Source organism: Candida margitis (genome assembly GCF_024628925.1).
Source record: "Candida margitis strain CBS 14175 chromosome Unknown scaffold58, whole genome shotgun sequence".
NCBI lineage: Eukaryota > Fungi > Ascomycota > Pichiomycetes > Serinales > Debaryomycetaceae > Lodderomyces > Lodderomyces margitis.
The window spans coordinates 30132-50697 of NW_026261790.1; the positions used below are offsets into that span (position 1 = coordinate 30132).

A 20566-nucleotide genomic window follows, 5' to 3' on the forward strand; every position below is an offset into this window, starting at 1 on the left:
CTGAACATCTATGTACTATCTCCTCCAATTGGGTGATGCATATTGCAGTTGGCCATTGCTATTGCTAATTCCAGGTATGGGCAAATACAGTCCATAAGTAGCATGTGGCGGTGGCCCTTGGCTTGTGCTTTGTTGTTGTTGTTGTTGCGGTGGTGGCAAGCTTCCCGGTGTTGGCGGAACCATAGAGTATTGAGTTCCTGGGGGCGGCGGTGGCACTCCCCCAGCTGTTGATAGTGGAGGAGGGGCACCACCGCCGTGAAGTATCTGCGGATGAGAGAGTTGTGGTGGTGAGAGCTGTTGCTGTTGCTGCTGCTGTTGCTGTTGTTGTTGTCGTGGTGGCGGTTGTGGTTGATTTTGGTGAAGGTGCGGTAATGAGGGATGTTGCTGTTGCTGGGGTTGTTGGGGTTGTTGCTGCTGCTGTTGCTGCTGTTGCTGAGGCGGAGGTGGGTAAAAGTATTGCTGTGATTGTGATATTTGTGGTGGTGGGTAATAGTACTGTGGTTGTTGTGGCACAGCGCGATATTGCGTTTGTGATGGAGTTTGTTGTTGTGACGGTGGTTGCGATTGCAGTGATGGTTGTGGCGGAGGTGGCCCATGCTGCTGTTGCTGTTGTTGGGGATGTTGTTGGGGATGTTGTTGGTGTTGTTGTTGAGGTGTTGCTTGTGTATGAGCTGGTACTGGTGGCCCATGATATGGCGATGGATGGTACAGTGGCACTTGTTGGTACGGTTGTTGAGAAGGAGGTTGTAGACCATATTGTGGCGGAGGTGGTTGCTGTTGTTGCTGTTGCAATGGCACTGATTGTTGTGGTGGTACTGGTGGCCCATATTGTGGTTGTTGCTGATGAAGCTGTTGCTGTTGTTGTAACGATGGTGTCTGATGCACTGATGGAATTTGTTCTTGTTTAATTGGTGGTTGCTGCTGTTGCTGTTGCTGAGGTTGTTGTTGTTGCACTTGTGCTGGAGTTTGCTGCGGTGATTGTCTTTGAGTTTGAGTATAGGCAATCCTCTCATTTGGTGCTAAAGCCACCAAATCTCTCAACAAAAAACTAGGTACATCAGGTGGTTGTCTCAATTCAGGTATAGGGCCAGCATGTTTTGCGGCTTTTGCCAATTGTTCGGCTCTTGACTCGAAATAATTGTAATTTTTCAAATCACCAATAGCCTTATAGCATAATCCAGCTCGGTCACACGCATCAGATGCATCCATCAAATGATCATCACATCGTTCATAAACACAGCTTAATCCATCCCATGCCGTAGCCGTACCCTGTGACCCATCGTCCAATTGCAATTTTAATGCTTGTGAATATGCTGCCAATGCATCTGGTAATTGTTTCAATTCAAGATATAATTTACCCACAGCTAGCCAAGTTATTGGTGAATTTGATGCACATCTCAATGCAACTTGGTATGAATCGTAGGCTAATCTTGGACGGTCCATAAATGAATGAGCTCTTCCTAGTAAATACCAGGGTAAAAAATCGGTGCCTTCATTGATCAATGATTCATCTTCTGGTAATGTAACAATTTTATTCAATATTGTAATTGCTGCATCAGCATTCTCTCTTGGATTTAAGAGTAGCAATAGGTAGGCATTTGTCATTAATATCCTGGGAGAATCGCCCACAGCTAGTTGGGCATCTTCGCATGCTTTAATCGCTCCCATAATATCATTAGCTCGTTCTTTTGCCGTGGATAATGCACACCAAAGGGCGATATGTTCGTCTATTCTTGACAAGGGTGGCGGAGGTAATGACAAAGTTGCCGTTAATTCAGCAATTGAAGTTTCTATATTACCATCGGCAGCAGCAATGGCTGCCAATTCAGCATGAGCAGCTCGAGCCGTTTCAATATCTTGAGTGGAATAATTGGGTTCATTTGCTGGTAATAACGATAAACAATGAGATAGTGAACTTGCAGCGTGACTTCTTGCTCCTGCTCTAATTAAGGTTTGAGCACTAAGAAGCCATAATGAAGCATCTTGAGGAGATAACTGTATAGCTGATTGAATAGCTTGATGTGCTTGTTCATTTAATCCAATAAGAAGGTAACATTCCGACAACTCTTTGAAAATATTCAGATTCTTTAAAAGATTGGGAAACATTTCAATTGAAGCATTCAATTTCTCGATAGCTGATTGAGATCCAAAAGTTTCATTTTGAGTAATATCATTGACTCGAAGTGACAAGCTTAGGCCACACAAAGCAGTGATATTGGATGGATCTCGATGTACGGCATGTTCAAACGACTTTATTGCTGCTTCTGTAAGACCAAGAGTGTTGGCACATTCACCACATTTGACCCAAGTTTCAATTGCTGCTGTGTCATAACTACTGTACACTGTTTGTTTCTTCACCATTGGTGATGGCTCTGAAGTTGTTGTAGTTATTGTTGTTGTTCTCTTTACCATTTAGTTTGAGGCTATAAGGATAGAGGAATTGATGATTGATTTTGTATAAGTTGTGGATGTGGTGGTGGATGTGGTGGTGGATGTGGTGGTGGATTGGTGGTGGTGGTGATGATGGTGAAATAATACAAAGGTGGAATAGATCAACGCGAGATGGGTAAAATCAATGCTTTGTTGGTGATTTTTTTTGCAGTAGTATTCAACGTCTCTCTCTTTGATTAAATGAACGGTGATACTTTAGTTACCTTGAATATGTATATAGATCTTGATAGTAAAAGTAGCTGTTACAACAATGATCACCTTTGGTGGATATATATATAAAAAAAAAAGACCAAAAAAAAAAAGATGTGTTATTGGCGTGGGATCTTTTTTTCCAAAGTCTCTCTCTCTTTCTCTCTTTTATTTGTTTCTCTTGTGTTGTGTTGTGTTGTGTTGTGTTTTATTTTATTTTATTTTATTTTATTTTATTTTATTTTATTTTATTTTATTTTATTTTATTTTATTTTATTTTATTTTTATTTTGATTTATTTTTCGTTCTTTCTTTGCTGTTTTTGTTCAACACAAATCTGGGGAGGGAATGGAGGTGGAAAAAAGGGATATGAGTAACTCTTGTTTCAAGAGTGATGTAGATCTGTTGGTTGTTGGATAGAGACCACCAAGTAGTCTTTTGTTTATATATGTGTATCTAATTGGTTCTGGTGTATATATGTATGTGACAAAGTCTTTGATGTCTGTCTATGGTTTTTTGTCGTAATTTTTCTTTCTTTCTCTTTTAGGAAAGGTGTGAAGTAGTGAAGAGTAAGTCTAGAAGTGACGTTGAGATTGTTGAGTAGTTGAAAGTTCGAAGAAGTAGAAGTAGAAGAAGAAAAAGAAGAAGAAAAGGGTGATAAAGAAAGAATAAAAAGAAAAAATTTATTTTTAATGTTGGAATTTGATTTATCCAGTCAATTTGGTTAGTTTGGTTAGTTTGGTTTCTCGGTTATTCAGTCAGTTAGTCAGTCATGCAGTTAGTTAGTTAGTTAGTTAGTTAGTTAGTTAGTTAGATGGTTCAATTAATTCAACTAGCTTGAAGTATATTTGAGATTTACTTTTAACAATATACATATATATATATATATATATATATAACTTAATCGTCTTGTCTTGTCTTCATTGCCACTCTTTGCTTTTGTTTTTATTTTCGTCTTTGTCATTTCTTTATTTTTTAATATTTTTTTTTGTATTTAATTTTAATTTTAATTTTAATTTAAATTTATTTTTTAAATTTTAAAACGGAGAACTAAAAATTAAAAACAATCGAATAGCACTTTAGTATGTCTTTTATTTGTTTGGTCTTTGTTTGTACTCCTGCATAATTTGCTTTGCACACCCCTGTTAGACCCCATTGCATATATTGTTATTGTGGTATGGTTGTTGTGTCACTCATTTCTTCTAGCATTATAACAATTTGGCTGAAGTTAAGTTCATTTGTATTGTTCTTTTGTAGTTTTACTACATTGTGGACTGTGTTTTGGATTTACGCACAATATCCCAACAATTAGAATAATATACATAATAATTTTATTTACTATTACTATTATTAGTATTAGTATTAGTATTAGTATTATTACACAATAAATAAACGTTTTTCTTTCTCTTTGCTCACTCTCTCTCTTTGTTAAGGAACAATTAAAATTAAAAAGAAAAAAAAAAAAAGAAAATAATATATATTTAGGCATATGCATAAGTAGTGGGTGGTAGTAAGTTACAACCAGGAGAAATAAAAAAATAAACAATTACAATAACACACAGCAAACAACACTAACATTAATTATTTTAATATTGCATTTTATGCATAGTACATTTAACCTACTATGCATAAAATGCAATACAATGAATTTTAGATTATACATATGCATGTGTATATGCATATGTAAGTGTGTAAACTATCAACATCACACTAAATCAAAAGCTATAAAACCTTATTTACCGGGTCCATTGTTATTCTCTGGTTTTTTATTTTAACTGTTGTTGGGTCTTTTTTTCTTTTTTTCTTTACTCTTACACTTATTTTATACTTATTGTATTGATGTCTTCCAGAAGAGATTGTGGGTGGTTTTAGTCAATTTCTTTTACAAAAAGGTCTGGGTGAGAGGGAGAGGGAGAGGGGGAGGAGAAGGGGGAGGGGAAGGGAAAGAAGAAAATGAATACATTAGACCAACAGGATCACACTTATAGAAGAAGAGTGATATGAAGATGTGATAGACACCCACCGACGCAGAACATAAAGGACACTCAAAGACAAAAAGTGAAGTTGTTGTATTGTACTCTCATGGAATTCAAAAATTTGTTGGCAAACTTTTTACGTGTTCGTCTCTGTTTTAAAAAAGACAAAATCCAATTTCACACTCAACCATGTTATTTTGTATATATGTGTGCATTTCTTCTATTTTTTTTTTAGATCATACATGATGTACAAGGAAGTACATACTGTATCCCACAAAATTATTGTTAGAGACAATAGTGGAATTGGAACGAAAAGCAGATTTCTCTCTCGTCAACTAGAATTAAGATACAGTCTTACTGACACCGACACGAGTATATTTTTAAATCCTATACTTATATCCTCAAATGGTGAAAACAAATCTAAACAAAAGTATGCCAAAAACAGAAAGAGATACAGACAGTGAAAAAAAAAAATTGTGGTCCAAAAACAGAAGGAGATAGAGAGAGAAAACAAAATAGCGTGAAAGATAAAAGCACTTCGTATGTATCTCTCTCTGTGTGTCTCTGTCTTCTTTGATACGAAATGAATGACCAACAATTGCTTTTTGTTTTTTTCACGTGTAAATTATGTTGTTGTTATTGACACACACATTTTTTGTTTTTGTTTCGAATTGTTGTAAGTTTGTTATTTCGTGTTAAAGGAAGATAAAAGCTCATTGATTATTATTTTATTGTTATTTTGTGTGTTGCTTTGCATATAGCATATAGCATATAGTATAGTGCATATAAATTAGGTTAAGTTGCTTTCATTCTGTTTTCTTATTGTTTTATACGAAACGAATTAGCTAATCAACATAAACTATAATATCTGCACAAAGACGTCACCAGTAAGGAATACAATAAACAATTCAAAAAATATAGTAAAGAAGTATCTGATTACATTTGTGTAATATTCTCTCTCTCTTTCATTGCTTCTCGTTTGCTATTTTTTATTATTTATTTATTATATTAATTATTTAGATATTGAATTTTGTGTTTTTAAGTTCTATCTCCTATTTTGTTTTGTGTTTACCCCAATAAAGGAATTTCTTCTCTAAAACTAAATTTGTCTTTTCTAAAAGCATCATCATCATCATCTTTTTTCTTCTTCGTCTGTCTCTATTATGTTTTATTTTTATTTTTATTTTTATTTTTATTTTTATTTCTGAGAATAGTCATTATTTTATTTTCTTTTTATTAACGTTTTTTTAAAAACTAAATAAAAAAAATATATATATAAACGTTAATAAAATATATAAAATATATAAAATATTAAGTTGAGATAATTTCCTTCCCCTCTTCCGCTCCATTTCCGGTGTTCTCCCAAAGCTTAAATGGTAGCGTGCAACAAACATACCTATATATATAGGTATTCTTTTTATCGTTAATTTCTACTTTACAGGTATTGTTATTGTCTCCACACTGAATACATGAAATGAAAATACATTTCTTTTTTCCTACTTTCGTCTACTTAACACCATTTCAAAGGTTATGAAGGTCCTGCTGCAGCTGCTACTACGAGTAAATTGTTGAGACAATTGAAAGCATCTTTACTTAAAAGATGAATCTACCCCCTTTTTGTAAGACTAATAACATCAACAACAACAACAACAACAACAACAACAAAGTTTCAGATGAAATACACACAATATGCTTTGTATACACAAATGCATAACCACTAAAAACAGTCGAGTTATTTGCTCTACCAACTCTGCTGCAACCTTTGTCACTAAAATATCAATGCATGTTAATAAAAACCCTAACAATAATAATACAATAGAGTTTACTGTCAGATGTGTATGGTCGTGTACAAATTCCAACAGATATAGCGTGACTTGGCAAAGCGCGGGAAAAATATAAGTTCCAAAAACCTGTTGACATATTGACTTCTCGAGTTTAACTGCCAAGCAAAGCACAGTCAGATACCGTGGGTCTTAATTTGGCTATTACTGAAAATGGAGAAGAAAGCTGAGGAAACACATCATGCTAATGAAAGCTACCTCGGCGATGACTTAGAGAAACAACAAATTGACGATGACGGGTTGGAAACAACTTCAGTTTCCCAGGAGCAACATCAAGAGACTAATCAACCGCAAGATAAACCAAAGAGGGTTTTTTTTAGCATTCTTGAACCAAGCAGCGTTTGTTCGGGTCTTTTGGATCCTTTTTTTTACGCACTTTTTATTTTGAAACCTCACGGTTTCCAGTCAATTTGTATCCAGTCGTTTTTCGCAACTTCGTTGATAATGATCGAGCTAGGTTTGCGCATATGGAGAAAACTTACAAAACGAGGAATTGTCAAGCATAGTTTAACTTGCGTTTTGATGACGGTTTTCATTATGAAATTAATCGTGATAATTATGGCAATAATACCATATGCAAAGAATGTTCCGTGGTATGAATTGTTTGAGAAGACACAGAGTTTGCTAAAGATATAGATGTAATAAATGGATGGATGTCGGATTGCTTGTCTGGAATGAATATTTTCATCGTGAGTCTAATAATTGACAAGTCGTCACCCTGCCAGCAACTTTGGACTCTAGTAGTTCAAAGTAAAGATAAATCAACCCTTAGAAGCTATTATATATACATGAAGAATCTATAACAAAGTTTTATTGAAGAGGCTTTCTCCCGGTAAGTGCAGTCTGTTAGAGGATATAGTATGTATGCCAATGGATTATTTTAGTTATTCTCAAGATAAGGCAATAAGACCTGGTATCAACAACAGTATAATTGCCCCACTTATCCAAAAACCAAAGTGTAAAGTTCTTGTCTAAAAATTAAATGAGCAAATCATAAGTCTTTACTTGTCCACGGTAGTATCTCTAGTTGCGCATTTAGTCAGGTTTGGTACAAAATACTTAAATTTTGATAACTTTTCTTCTTTTCCTTCTTCGTTTATATTCCAGGTGTCGAAGAGTAAGGAAATTAATAATTAGTTGTTTAGATCCAACATCATCTTTCACACTGTGGTGATGTTCATCGAACCGTATGCGTGATATTGCCACTGTTGTGTGATAATTCCTTTGAAGGGTGTATTAATGATTTTTCATCTCCATACTTTCTGGATTGATATATCTGCGACGTAAAGTTTTTTGCGACACTGGAAACCACGACAATGATTGAGAAAAAATTAAAACAAAAAAGGCTTCTTAATGAGAAGACCAAATTCCTAGCAACACATTTGTATACATCAAACACCCAACAATAATGCTACGACTGCTCTTCTTCCAAGCAAGACCAAAATATGCCCTCACATTATTTATAAGAAGACAATCAAACATAGCATTGCCATTCTTGTACAAGCTAGAACCAAAGTGTCGATCATGCGGGATAAAATTACAAACCACTGATCCATCAAAACCAGGTTACTTCATTCAACCAAAAGATGCTGCCTCCACCTCCGTCTCCACTTCCGACGATGCGAAAAAGTACATTAAATATGAGAATCAAGTGTATGAGAAATTAAAAGATACATTACCTCCAGAAGATCAAGAATTACTCCTTAGTAACAAGTTTAATGATTCTCCAAAAGAGGGGGAGAACAATGGCGACTCTCCACCAGTTAATCAAGATGGTGAAACTGTACGACAAGTGATTGAAAAGTTGTATACAGTAGAGCCTGATGAAAACAGCCATGATTGTATTCGATGTCGACAAATGACTTATAATTCAAACTATGAAATGGATGGTAAACATTACCCCATTGATCAGTTATCTCACGTTATGGCCAAAATCCCTCCTGATTCGCCAGTTGTATATTTGTTCAGTGCTAATGATCTCCCTATGGGTATCAACCGTGATATATTCAAGTACCGTCCCGCAAAGGACTTGTATTTCATAATGACCAAAGCGGACAATTTAATTGAAAAAGCCAAAGAAGCATCACAGAATTATACTAAGCAATTTGTTCAAGATTACTTGCAAAAGAAATTCAATGTGCCTCGGAACCAAGTATTTGTCTCATCGGGGAAAAATAATTGGTCGGTGCAACAATTGTATCATTTCATACCTAATGGATCATACATCATTGGAAACACCAATTGTGGTAAATCAACATTGATTAAAAGTTTATTACTCGATGAAGAGTTGTCGAAGAAGAAAAAACTTCAATTGGATACTAAACATGAACATGTGAAATTACCACCTAGTTTAGTCAATAAAGTTAAACAAAAATTTGTTTCTTCGTTCATGACAAAAATCGGCCCTGGTATATCCTATTTGCCCGGATTCACTCGCGATATAATCCCTGTCGATATTGGTTTAAAGACGGCTTACGATGTGCCTGGTTTCAATACTAATGAACAAATGCATCAATTGTACGATTCGTTTAAATCGTCAAAAGATATCCATCGAATGATTAAGGGCGCAGCTACTTTTCAAAATGGATTGTATAAATCGCCTTATATTACGGTAAAGGGGCCGCAAGTGATCAATCTTGAAGGATTGGGGTTTGTGCAGTTGCCTAAACGCGGGTTATATCAATTACGCAATGTGACCAATATACAGCCGCATATCTTCAGTGACATCGTGAAAACTAAATCCCTCCTTCGTAATGGTGTGCCACCAGCATTGGAAAACAAATTTGCCATTGGCGTTGCCGGGAAGACATTGGAGACTGATTTTGCAAAATTTTTAGTACCTCCATTCTATGGAGCTATTGATTTAGTAGTTGAGAATTTCGGTTATTTCAACATAAAGCCAGTGGGCACGAAACGGACCAATGAATTGATCAAACTATATTTGTATCCTGGAGTTAAGGCAATTATACGAGATCCTATAACTAATTATATTGCCAAGACTTTTAGTGGTAAGGACAAGTATGGCAATTTAGTGCGCAAGGATGAATTTTTCAAAAAGAGTCGGTTTCATTTAATTAGGTATCAAGATGCTAGTAAACCTATTTATTCAAGTTTGGTTCCAATGGCGAGGAACACTAGTAATGATGACGAGGGTGTATTTAAATTTGAGTTGATGAGTCAGGATGAATTGGGTGAAGGTGTTGATGCTGCACAAGTGATGCAGGAGATTCGTAATGAGGAGTATAAAGTGTTGAATGAATGGGCTAGCAGAAGCAATGGTGGTGGTGATGATGAACGAGTATCTTATGATGATGGCTTTGTTATGGATGAACTGACGAAATTCACCTTTTGGAAGGAGTAATTAAGATGAGACGATGAATGGGTGGGGATAGTAGAGAAGAACCTTTGTAAATAGAATGTGTTAAGACTGATAGATGCAAATAGACACATGATTTGTAGAAACTTTTGCTTTAAGAGTTTACTTTATTCAGAAGTTGTGGGGGAAAGCTAATACCTTTCCCTGCTCTCTTTCCCCCTTACCATACAATAGTTGAAGAAGAAGAAAGTAGATCTGTTGTATTATAAAGATATGGCACAAGTGAACTCTGATAAGACAATAAGATAAGTTTCCATTACAATCAATGTCAATGTGAAAGCCTAAAATTTGTACCCCAGTTTTGACACGTGTAAATACACGCGCGTAATTAGGAAAAGAAAATAGAAAGTACGCGCCACGCGTAGCAATTACACAGGAGGGAAGAAAAAAAGAATAAACTTTCTGTGTTTGTCCCAATTAGGTATAATAATAACCTTGAGAAGAAAAAAGGAGACAAAGGAGACAAAGGAGGCAAAGGAGACAAAGAAAAGAATCTGTCAATTGATTTCTTTTCTCACTCTTTTGTGTGGGGTACTGTTGGATTTATATGATTGTAACTGCTATGTGGAAAAGAGAGATTGCTGTTGCTGTTGTTACTACAAAGGATGGAGAAAAAGGGATCTGCAACGATTTGATGAATCTGGTCGATCTTTTATCGTCTTTTTCTTTTTTTTGTTTCAATTTTAGTCTGCTTTAGTCTGCTGTGGTTGTTTTAGTCTGCTATGATGTTGTTTGTGGGTGAATTGTCATTTGGTGTTAATCGAAGAGTCAAAAGTGTAGACAGTTTCCTTTGTTTCATGTTTTGCTCTTTTATTCTTTTATTCTCTTTTTCGACGCTTAAAACAATAAAGCTAAATATAAAGTGTATATGTGTGTCTATGTACAATTTGTTTTAGTTCAAAGGAGAGGGAACTAACAAAGAATAGATTCTGCTTGACTTAATATCTAAGAGTAGGTACACATACGTTATGTGATAGAGACGAGTGTGTTGCTATAGTAGTGTGGTTAGGAGTCTGAAGGTTGGTGGTTGGTGGTTGGTGGCTGGTGGCTGGTGGCTGGTGGTGATGAGGAGATTTTTTACCTGTTGTCAAGTGATGTGTATATAATGTGTGCTATTGTTTAATTATAAGCTTCCATCGCGTTTTGTGTTGTGTATCAAAATGCTACTAACTGATGTAAAAAGAATGAGAGAATGAAAGAAACTTGTTTCAGTTGGACTGTCCCAATTGAAAAAGAAGAAAAAGCTAAAAGCTGAAACAATAAGAGTTGTATTGTATTATATATCTCAGGTTACTGGGATTGTGTTGTATTAGGAAAAGCAAGATATGAACTGATTCTCTTCAATCTTCTAATACTTAGTAATTATAGTATTGTGCATATTTATGATTATGACTGAAGTGGTAATTACATTATTAGAACAGATCAGACAGTTAAAGAGACAGACAGACAAAAAAAAAATTTTTTGTTTTTTAGCGTGTTTTTGTGTAATATTTTATATCTCAGTTTATTTAATTACAAAACAATAGACAATTGTTTTGGGTTTTGTGTAATTGTCAAAAGGAGTTTTCAAATTAAAACAAACAAACAGACATACAACACTTCACCACTCCATTTAAAAATAAAATAATATATTATTATAATAATAATGATACATTTATATATATCTATATATACAACAAAGAACATCACTACACTACACTACACTACACAACACAACAGAATCGACACCATACTAGGACCGCTAGCACTAAGCCATTTTCCCCCTTGATACCCACCGCCACCACCTACAGACAGTAAAAACATGTTGCGCAGTCAAAGTATTTCCGATATCAATGAAAAAAAGACTTCATCAACGTCAAAACTATTCAATGCATTCAAAAGACTGAGTAATAGCAATAGCACTGCTTCAACTGATATACAAGAAAAGAGAAAGTCACGTCCCTTAAGCAGTAGTATATCAGCCCTCAATTTGAAGATATCGGCGCCAGTTCTACAAGAATCAACAAGCACTACTAAGAACCCATCCTACCTTTCCAATCCTGATAACAAAGAGAATATCAACCACCACCACCAACAACAACAACAGCAAAGTGCCAAGTTGAAGACAAGATCAAGTACACCTAATTTAAATCGTCGGTCATCAGTCTATTTCTCAGGTCCTGACTCTAAACCAACTGCTGCAACTGCTAGAATGCTTAGAACTAACAACAGATATTCATTTATCGCTGGTAACAACTTCCAAGCCCATAGCAGCAAAGACTTAACCAGTGAGGATAGCCATACAGGACATTCCATCACCAACAACACCGCCTCATCATCAGCTCACATTAGTCCGGCAACAATTTCTTCACAATCAGATTCAATTTTTGATCAATCGTCAATCAGTTGTGTTGGTGATGACGATGATATTGATAGTGAAGCAGGTGGAACTGGTGCATCTTCGGAAATATCTTCAATACATACGGCTGAAACTAGTAACGAAGCAAATTATGTCTATGCCAAACACAACACCACCGCCACCGCCAAAACCAAAACTAAATCCACTTCAACTGCATCATCAACCATACCTGAGTCGCCATCCTCATCAATAATCTCCACATCAATACCCAAGAAATTGCATCGCACGACAAATCTTTACAACTTGAATGAATTTATCAATAAACTAAGTATCGATGCCAATACATTGCCGGCATCTTCTCCTTCTGCATCTTCTTCAACCTCAATTCAACAACCACTGACGGAAATGATATCAATGAGTAATCGAAAATCAATTGAATTTGAAAATCATCAAATAAAACAGTTGAACAATAAATTAAATCTGATTGGCCACCTTTATTCACATAAGCAGGCTCCTGCTGAAGCTTCATATCATTGTCAAATTAAATTAGTGGAAAACGTGTTATTCCTAACTACCCACACCGACCAAGAAGATGTACAGCCTAATGGACAAAATAACACCAACAGATGCAGTTTCGATTATGATTTGAAATTGGATGAGTATTTGGATGTATTGAAGAATGAAGAATATAATCTTGATGCATCATCCATGGATAGTAACATATTTGAATCGGATGGTGATCAATTATACCTAATGTACTAAAAACTACATAAACAATAAAGATGCCGTTGATGATAAAGTCACTAATTAGCTAGGTTGTGTATAATTGTAATAATGATAAGCCAATGTAAGTGAATCTTGATGATAGTACTGAGATAGTATCCAACTCTCTCGGATTGTGTGTAGCCGTTTTACCACCACTCTACAGGACTTTAAAATACCTAGCCTACATCCACTTAGTCCCACGTGTAAAAAATAAAATCAAGTGAGACATAGTCCCACCCGGATTTGCACGGTTTCCTTGTTGTTATCACACCATACACTAAACCCATTACTGAATCAGTATTGATGAAAAAAAAAAGAATGCGGCTTCTGTGGCTCGAACACAGTACCTCCAGATCTTCAGTCTGACGCTCTCCCAGGTGAGCTAAAGCCGCTTTGCAAAAGAAAACCCACGCCGGGATTCGAACCCGGAATCCTTTGATTAGAAGTCAAAAGCGATAACCATTTCGCCACGCAGGCTGTTCTTGTCTTCTAGGGTCTTGGTGGTTTTCCAGAATGCGTTTAATTTTGATTTTGAATCTACAGATCTAGCTGTATAATTTACCTTTTATGGGTACCAATTGCATTATGCGGGTTCTGGTAAATGGTGTACCTAGCCCGTATTCTCAAAGATTTGAATTTTTTATGTTTGGGTAATTTTTTTGGTCCATAATTTGGTATCAATCTTATTCTAAAGTGTATGGAAATAGCAGGTAACATTTTTTTTACTTCGTTTCCGACTCAATTTAGGGCCTTTAATACCAATAGGTTCCACGAAGTTGATTTACACTTTACAAAGATAAGAGAAATGACTCATTTTTGTAACAACAAATGTAAAATGGATGACCAAGTCCAAAAAGAGTGAAACTAAAGCAAAACCCAACTTGCTCGGCATGTAAACTAGGGTCATCATTTATTGCTGAATCATGACTGAACCTCTGGAAGAAATAGGCATGAAATACAATTTACCCTCATTCAGTGAAGTATTAGAGTCATTTGACCATGTATATTATATTGTGAACTTACTTGCTCCAGTAGTGAATGTAATATCATCCTTTTGGTCTCCAAATAATCATAGCATAATTGTTTTCAGTCATGGATAGTTGACATTCTTGGCCTATTGGTAAAGATTTTCATACAAGTAAGCTACATGGGAAGTGGAGTTGTCCTTTTCATTGCAAAACTACCGTGGGAAGAGATTTGTTCATCGTATATCTTTCTGTAAAAGTATTTAATTTAACTCTAAAATTGGTGACTGGGTTATTCAGCAAACTAAGGCTCATACTCTCTAGCTTCAATGCTGAACTGAAACCCACCTTCGAAATCTCCCACGATAACTGCGTAGTCATCGCCACCATTTGGTATTTTAAGGTGGTCCACTGCATGTAAAACATCACTTCCGTCGAAAGATACATTTCCATCATCCCCAATTGTAACCTTCAATGGATCGCCTGAACTCAACAGTAAAATATCTCCTCCCTTAGTGAGATTAAGCTCGAGCTGTGGAGTAACTTGGAAAAAGAATTTTTGTTGTTGATCATCATAAGTAAGGACAGCAGCTGACGTTGAGGTATCATTTTGAACGAAAAAGTAGTCAATAGCAGCACCTTCGTGAATGTATGTTAAACCATGGCCGTTAATTTGGTCAAAGTCGGACTTGGCAAAGAATTGGTAACGAGTTTGGGTAGCTAAAGCTTGAGCGGCCAAAGCCAAGATGTAAATAGATTTGAAAACTTGCATTGTAGAAATCTTTTGTTTATTAAAGGATTTAGGTTTAGGAAAGGGGAGATTCAAAGGGTTTATATAACCCAAGTTTATTTCAATTTATTAGTCGAGCCACTGACAATTACCTTTTATGTTTACACGTAAACATCTAGGAAGAACGGGGATTGTTAATTGGTAGGCAGTTGGATGGTCAACAACCCTTTCACCTTACCATAAACGCCGAATGGTTTTATTTTTGGAAATTAGAAACAAACAAGAAGTTCGGAATTAAATCTCTCCTCAGAGTTATTTACACTATTTCAGAGATGTTAGTAAGCTGAAGTGTGCGTGCTTTTTATGGATTTATATAGCGGTAGATCTAGAAGTGCTCTCAAGTCTTGTTTGCCATGAAAGGGAATTTTAAAGCTTTGGTCTTGTTGTGAGCCACCCACAATTGAGCTTAAATTTTCAATAAGGGGATAGAGGATAATTTATTGCATATTTCATTACATCTAAAAACCGATGTGGTGTTTTACAAGTTGTTGCAATTTCGTACCCAAGGTATTATTTTTTCAACTACATACTCTAATAAAGAACGGACATGAAAAGACTCAGAAAGAGTATCCCAAAAGCAAATGTAAAGCTTTACATAGCTTAAAATTAAGCAGCATACGTTCTTGCCTCAATGGTAAATGGAATACCATCGCTTTGACCATCAACAATAACAGCATAGTTGTTTTTAGAGTAGTTTTCTGGGTCATGGATATCTTTCTTTGCACGTAATGAGTCGCTGCCAGGGAAAGAAACAAACCCATCGTCCCCAATTGACGCCTTCAATGCTGGGCCTTGCCTGAATTGCAAAATGTTTCCCAACTCTCTAACGTAGTATGTAACCAGTGGACTGTACTGAAAGAAAAACACTTGCTGTTGGTCATCATAACTAACAATAGAAGCTGAAGTGTCAGCATCATTATTTGATACAAAGTAATAATCAATAGCACTAGCTTCATTCACCACGTGGTGGTACAACCCACGTCCATTAATTTCCTCATTGTCTGATTTTACAAAAAATTGATATTGAGTGACTCCAGCTAATGCTTGAGCGGCCAAGGCTAAAATGGAAATAGATTTGAAAAATTGCATTTTTTGTGTGAATGGGATGTACTAATGATAATGTGTTTGATATTGATGAGATAGGGCTAATGGGTTAGAGCTTCGTCTGGTTTATATATCCTTCAGCTTCATCCCAACATGTTTCGGAGGAACCTATTAATAGCACTTTATTTACCCTTTCTTTCTACCATTCAGGAAGAAGAGGTTAGTGATTCTGTTCGTACAATGATATCTCCGTTCACAGTTCCACTCGCTGTGCCTCATTAGCCATCTTTACTCTTTATTTTTGGAAACAAATAATCAAACCGGATTTAAGAGACATAAATCCGCCGCCTTTTCTCTCCGCAAAAACGTTTACAATTTATATGCACGCTTTCCATGAAACAATACGATGCCTTAAAAGATTGTGCACGTTTGAAAACCAAGACATTTCTGGGAATTTCAAAATTTGATGTGGATCCAATCATGCTGACCGTGGTAAGTGAAAAGTTATGACATAATTCTATGTTCGCATGCTCAAATTGACTGAGACTTGGGTCTTAAACAAGCTTTGAGACAAATATCAATTTCAATCTTGCCTAATAAGACTTGCTACTATTTTAATAGTACTATTTCAATGAAATGTGTATTTTCTAATAACTAAAAAAGCACAAAAACCAAACTGGCAACACTACAGGCGGTTAATTCACATTAAGACGAAACATCTTTTCTTGCTTCAATGCTAATTGGAATACCATGTGTTAGTTTTCTAAAAAGAATGCCGTAGTTATCCTTGGAGTATCCATAGTGATCACCAAAGTCCTTGACAGCGTACAATTGGTAGCTACTACCGAAATCTATAACCCCATCTTCGTCAATTGGAATCCTCATTGGTTCACTTGTAGCAGTCAATTGTAAAATGAAATGTGTGTTGGTAAGCACGCATTTAATTTCTGGGCTGACTTGGTGGTAAAACTCTTGGTTTTCGTCATCATAAGTAATAGTAGAAGCTGAAGGAGCATCAGTGCCATTTGAAATGAAGAAGTAGCTAATATTGTCACCTTCATTGATGTAATATATGCCGTTACCATCAATTTCTTTGTCGTCTGATTTAGCAAACAATTGATATTGAGTCAACTCAGCTAGTGATTGAGCAGCCAAAGCTAAAATGGATAAAGACTTGAAAAATTGCATTATTGATATAATTTGAAGTAAGACGTTGTTGATATTAATGAGAAGGCGAGTTAGAGCTGATGGGTGGGAGTTCCAGCTGATTTATATTGTTGAGAACTTAGTCGGTTCTTGTTTCCAGTAAGAGGGGGAACTTATTAATAACAGTTTATTTACTGATACATTCAAGAAGAAGTGATCTATTCATTTGATGATTACCCCTTGCATTGTCTTGCATTGTCTTGCATTGCTTAGATTTATTTTTGGAAACAAATAATCAAATCGGAGTTAAGAAACACAACTCCGCGTACACAAACAACTGGAAATTTTAAAAAAAAACATTGGGCAGATTGCCTAACAAGCTACTTTATTTTTCACGAGAGGAAGTGGTTTGAGAAACAACCCTTCTTTCAGTTTACCTACTTACAGTTGTCGTGAAGGTCCAACCCCGACAAGTCAAATAGTTCTAAAATAGTTGTTTTCAATGCGACATTTATTTATAAACTATATGCTCTGTTATGCTACGAAAATGCAACCAATTGTGGCGAGTACCCAAAAATGCAAACATGAAACTTACTTCAACTTAAGATGATTCATATTTTCTAGCTTCAATGCTGATTGGGATACCACCATGGTCATCCTTAACAGTAACGGCAAAACTATCCTTGGAGTATCCATATGGGTCATTGATGTCCTTAACGGCACTCAAGTATTCACTACCATTGAAAGAAATAGTACCGTCTTCACAAATTGTAGTCTTCAATGGCTCACCAGCACTCAATTGCAAAACACCACCCTGTTGTGTCAAGACAAATTTGATTTGAGGATTAACTTGGTAGTAAAACTCTTGTGCTTCATCATCATAAGTAACAACAGAAGCTGAAGAAGAATCAGTACTGTTTGAAACAAAGTAGTAGTTGATAGCAGCACCTTCATGAATGTAGTACAAACCACGTCCATCTAAAACATCGTAACCGGCTTTTGCGAAAAATTGATATTGACTTAAACCTGCCAAGGATTGAGCAGCTAATGCCAAGACGGAAATAGATTTAAAGAATTGCATATTTTTTGTTATTGCTTAGTGTTTTGAATGTGAATTTGTTTGTTGATGAGATGAATCGAATTGGGTTGAAGAACGTGGGAAGTTCTGGTGGTTTATATATTCACTTGAATCACCCTCGTAACCCTTTGTGAAACAGTGCATGACCTATTATTAGAATTGTGGTTACATCTGTTTGTTTAGGTTTGTATATCGGAGACACGCAGGTTCCCATCCCCTTGGTCTTATTGTGGTTCTAATTGTTTGTACCTGATCATCACTCAAAGGTTTGTGTAATTGGTCCATGCAGGCTTCTACACATTACGTCATTAATCTGTATAATCAATGTATCACAATATCAAACTATATTATTATTATTATTATTGCTATTATTCTTCTTCTCGCCAAAACTCAATCGGAAAAATTATTTTTGGAAACAGACAAACAAACAAACAAACAAACAAACAAACAAAACAAAAGGGGTTCCATTGTGGTATTGTCTATGGTCCCTGCAATTGTAAATACATCTCGGACGTCTCCCGTTTACTAAACTCTTACAATTGTAAAATGCCCCTGAAACATGTCAGTTGGGTGGCTATGGCTAGTGGCTGAAAATTGTTGCTTTCCATACATTGCTCAATCTTCTTTGTGACATCCCCCTATTTTAAGCCCAATTAGGCGATACTTCCATATGATGCCTATTGGATGTATTGGTTTTGTGTAAGTAAACACAACATGTGATGAATGTTTAACCCATGATTTCTACAATTAATAGGGTAATTTGTATATCTTGCAAAATGACGTCAGCTAAACACTCTGCCACAAGTCATCGCTTGACAAAGCTACATAACAGATAAACTATAAACTACTTATCAAGTAAATAATATTTGAAACTAGCAACTCCAGCAAACGAAGCAAACAACTCCTTGTCGCTGATCGACCAGTTTAATCTAGTCTCCAAGTATAAAGCTCAGCTCAACATGAACTCACCCACAAGAGGCACTAATCACGTTGATGGTGTGCTGTTGTGCTTCTGGTGTGATGTGATTTTGTCTTTGTTGTGTTGCCCAGGTTTTTCTGCTGTTGTTTCGTCTTGGACATGAAATGGTAAATGATGCTGTAGACCTTTACGGCGTATTCCCTAGAACATGCATTAACCAAATTTGACGAAATGCTCTTTTGGCTGCTGTTTTTATACTATTAATTAAATAGAACTTCATTCACTCCAAAGAGGTCGTGAGATACTTATACGAAATATACATCTTTCTTCTCAATTCAGATGACTACTCAATCATAACATTCAACAACGAGTCAATGACCGCAGTGGCAGCCAAGGCAGTTATTCCACTGTTTGAATCGTAAGGTGGACTCACTTCAACTACATCCCCACCTATGAGATGACGTCCCAATTCGGTTCCCCGCAAGCCTTCCAATATTGCCAAGAGCTCTCTCGATGTAAAGCCACCAACTTCCATCGTTCCAGTACCAGGTGCATAGGCCGGATCCAAGACATCAATGTCCACTGATATATAAACTGGCGTGTCAGACTCAATGTCTTCAAGAGTATAACTACCAACCAACTCTTTGATTATCCCTTGAACTCCGATTCTATCAATTGCCGTTGCTGCAATTACTTTGAAACCACACTCAGCATCATGCCTCAGATCGAAGTCAGCGTCAATCAATGGTGCTCGAATTCCAACATGATAATTACCTTTCCCGCCAATGAAGCCCTTTTCATGAGCATAATGCAAAAATGTACCATGATTCAAACTCATGTAATTAGTGATGCCTCCTCCTAGTTTTTCTGGATCCCAGGTGTCAATGTGCGAATCAAAGTGAATGACCTTGATCGGCTTTCTCCACTGCTCATACAAGTTACGCAACGCCATTAATGTGATTGTATGATCACCTCCCATAGTGATCACTCGTGGTGTTTGATACACTCGCCCGTGGTGGTTGTTGACAATGGCTCTATGTCCACGATAAAGTTGGTTTAATGCTATTCTATTATCAAATGGGGACATAGCCACATCTCCACAATCAACAATGGAATAGTTGTGAGTAGATTTATCAAATACGGTGACATGCTTCTTTTTGGAGTTCAAATTCTTAATTGTTGACGGATAGCTTAGCCTTTTAGCGTTTGATCTAATGGCATCGGGACCAAATCGAGCACCAGGTCTAAATGAAACACCAGTATCGAAAGGGGCACCAACAATTGCCACATCTATAGGCTCATCACTGCTATCTTTGAAACAATTGAAATGGGGAAGGTGCGCGTACGTGACAATACCACCAAACATATTCTGGTCCATTTCAATATCAGAAACATCGTCCTTATCGGGATATCTAGCTTGCGTTCTTCTTTTCATATAATGGTGAAGAATGTTTTCGTAATAAACATCAGGAAATTTCTGCTCATGAGTGGAATACACTCCCAAACTATCTTCTTCTTGCTGGGAAACTGCGAATTGCTGAAATTCAGGTTGTTTGTAGTTGTCATGTACCAAGTCGCCATACAATTGATCAAGCAATGGTGAACCAGCAAGGTAGTGCCCTGCAGCAGTTGAAAGTATGAACCAAGCAAAAAGCATTTGAAGATCTACCGTCTGAGTAGTGAAGCATC

General features: G+C 36.3%; 7 protein-coding genes and 1 pseudogene across 8 annotated transcripts; 2 read left to right on the plus strand and 6 right to left on the minus strand. All coding sequences in view use genetic code 12, as the record gives it.

Annotated features, from left to right (window-relative positions):
* Positions 1-15: 15 nt before the first annotated feature.
* TCC1 (Tcc1p) lies at positions 16-2412 on the minus strand (the record flags this gene model as incomplete). The annotated part of the gene is made up of 1 exon (XM_051813893.1): positions 16-2412. The coding sequence occupies one exon, from the start codon at positions 2410-2412 to the stop codon at positions 16-18; it is 2397 nt and encodes a 798-aa protein (XP_051672506.1).
* Positions 2413-6394: 3982 nt separating this feature from the next.
* On the plus strand, positions 6395-9817 carry CANMA_001885 (annotated as a pseudogene). Its single transcript has 3 exons — positions 6395-6451; positions 6577-7049; positions 7924-9817. Coding segments are annotated over exons 1-3 (2424 nt in total).
* Positions 9818-11633: 1816 nt separating this feature from the next.
* On the plus strand, positions 11634-12932 carry CANMA_001886 (uncharacterized protein; the record flags this gene model as incomplete). Its single annotated transcript, XM_051813894.1, has 1 exon — positions 11634-12932. The coding sequence occupies one exon, from the start codon at positions 11634-11636 to the stop codon at positions 12930-12932; it is 1299 nt and encodes a 432-aa protein (XP_051672507.1).
* A 1272-nt stretch (positions 12933-14204) lies between these two features.
* On the minus strand, positions 14205-14672 carry CANMA_001887 (uncharacterized protein; the record flags this gene model as incomplete). The annotated part of the gene is made up of 1 exon (XM_051813895.1): positions 14205-14672. One exon carries the CDS (start codon positions 14670-14672, stop codon positions 14205-14207), a length of 468 nt encoding a protein of 155 aa, XP_051672508.1.
* A 624-nt stretch (positions 14673-15296) lies between these two features.
* CANMA_001888 (uncharacterized protein) lies at positions 15297-15779 on the minus strand (the record flags this gene model as incomplete). The annotated part of the gene is made up of 1 exon (XM_051813897.1): positions 15297-15779. One exon carries the CDS (start codon positions 15777-15779, stop codon positions 15297-15299), a length of 483 nt encoding a protein of 160 aa, XP_051672509.1.
* A 660-nt stretch (positions 15780-16439) lies between these two features.
* CANMA_001889 (uncharacterized protein) lies at positions 16440-16922 on the minus strand (the record flags this gene model as incomplete). Its single annotated transcript, XM_051813898.1, has 1 exon — positions 16440-16922. The coding sequence occupies one exon, from the start codon at positions 16920-16922 to the stop codon at positions 16440-16442; it is 483 nt and encodes a 160-aa protein (XP_051672510.1).
* A 559-nt stretch (positions 16923-17481) lies between these two features.
* CANMA_001890 (uncharacterized protein) lies at positions 17482-17961 on the minus strand (the record flags this gene model as incomplete). Its single annotated transcript, XM_051813899.1, has 1 exon — positions 17482-17961. One exon carries the CDS (start codon positions 17959-17961, stop codon positions 17482-17484), a length of 480 nt encoding a protein of 159 aa, XP_051672511.1.
* A 1259-nt stretch (positions 17962-19220) lies between these two features.
* On the minus strand, positions 19221-20534 carry AFP99 (Afp99p; the record flags this gene model as incomplete). The annotated part of the gene is made up of 1 exon (XM_051813900.1): positions 19221-20534. One exon carries the CDS (start codon positions 20532-20534, stop codon positions 19221-19223), a length of 1314 nt encoding a protein of 437 aa, XP_051672512.1.
* Positions 20535-20566: the final 32 nt, after the last annotated feature.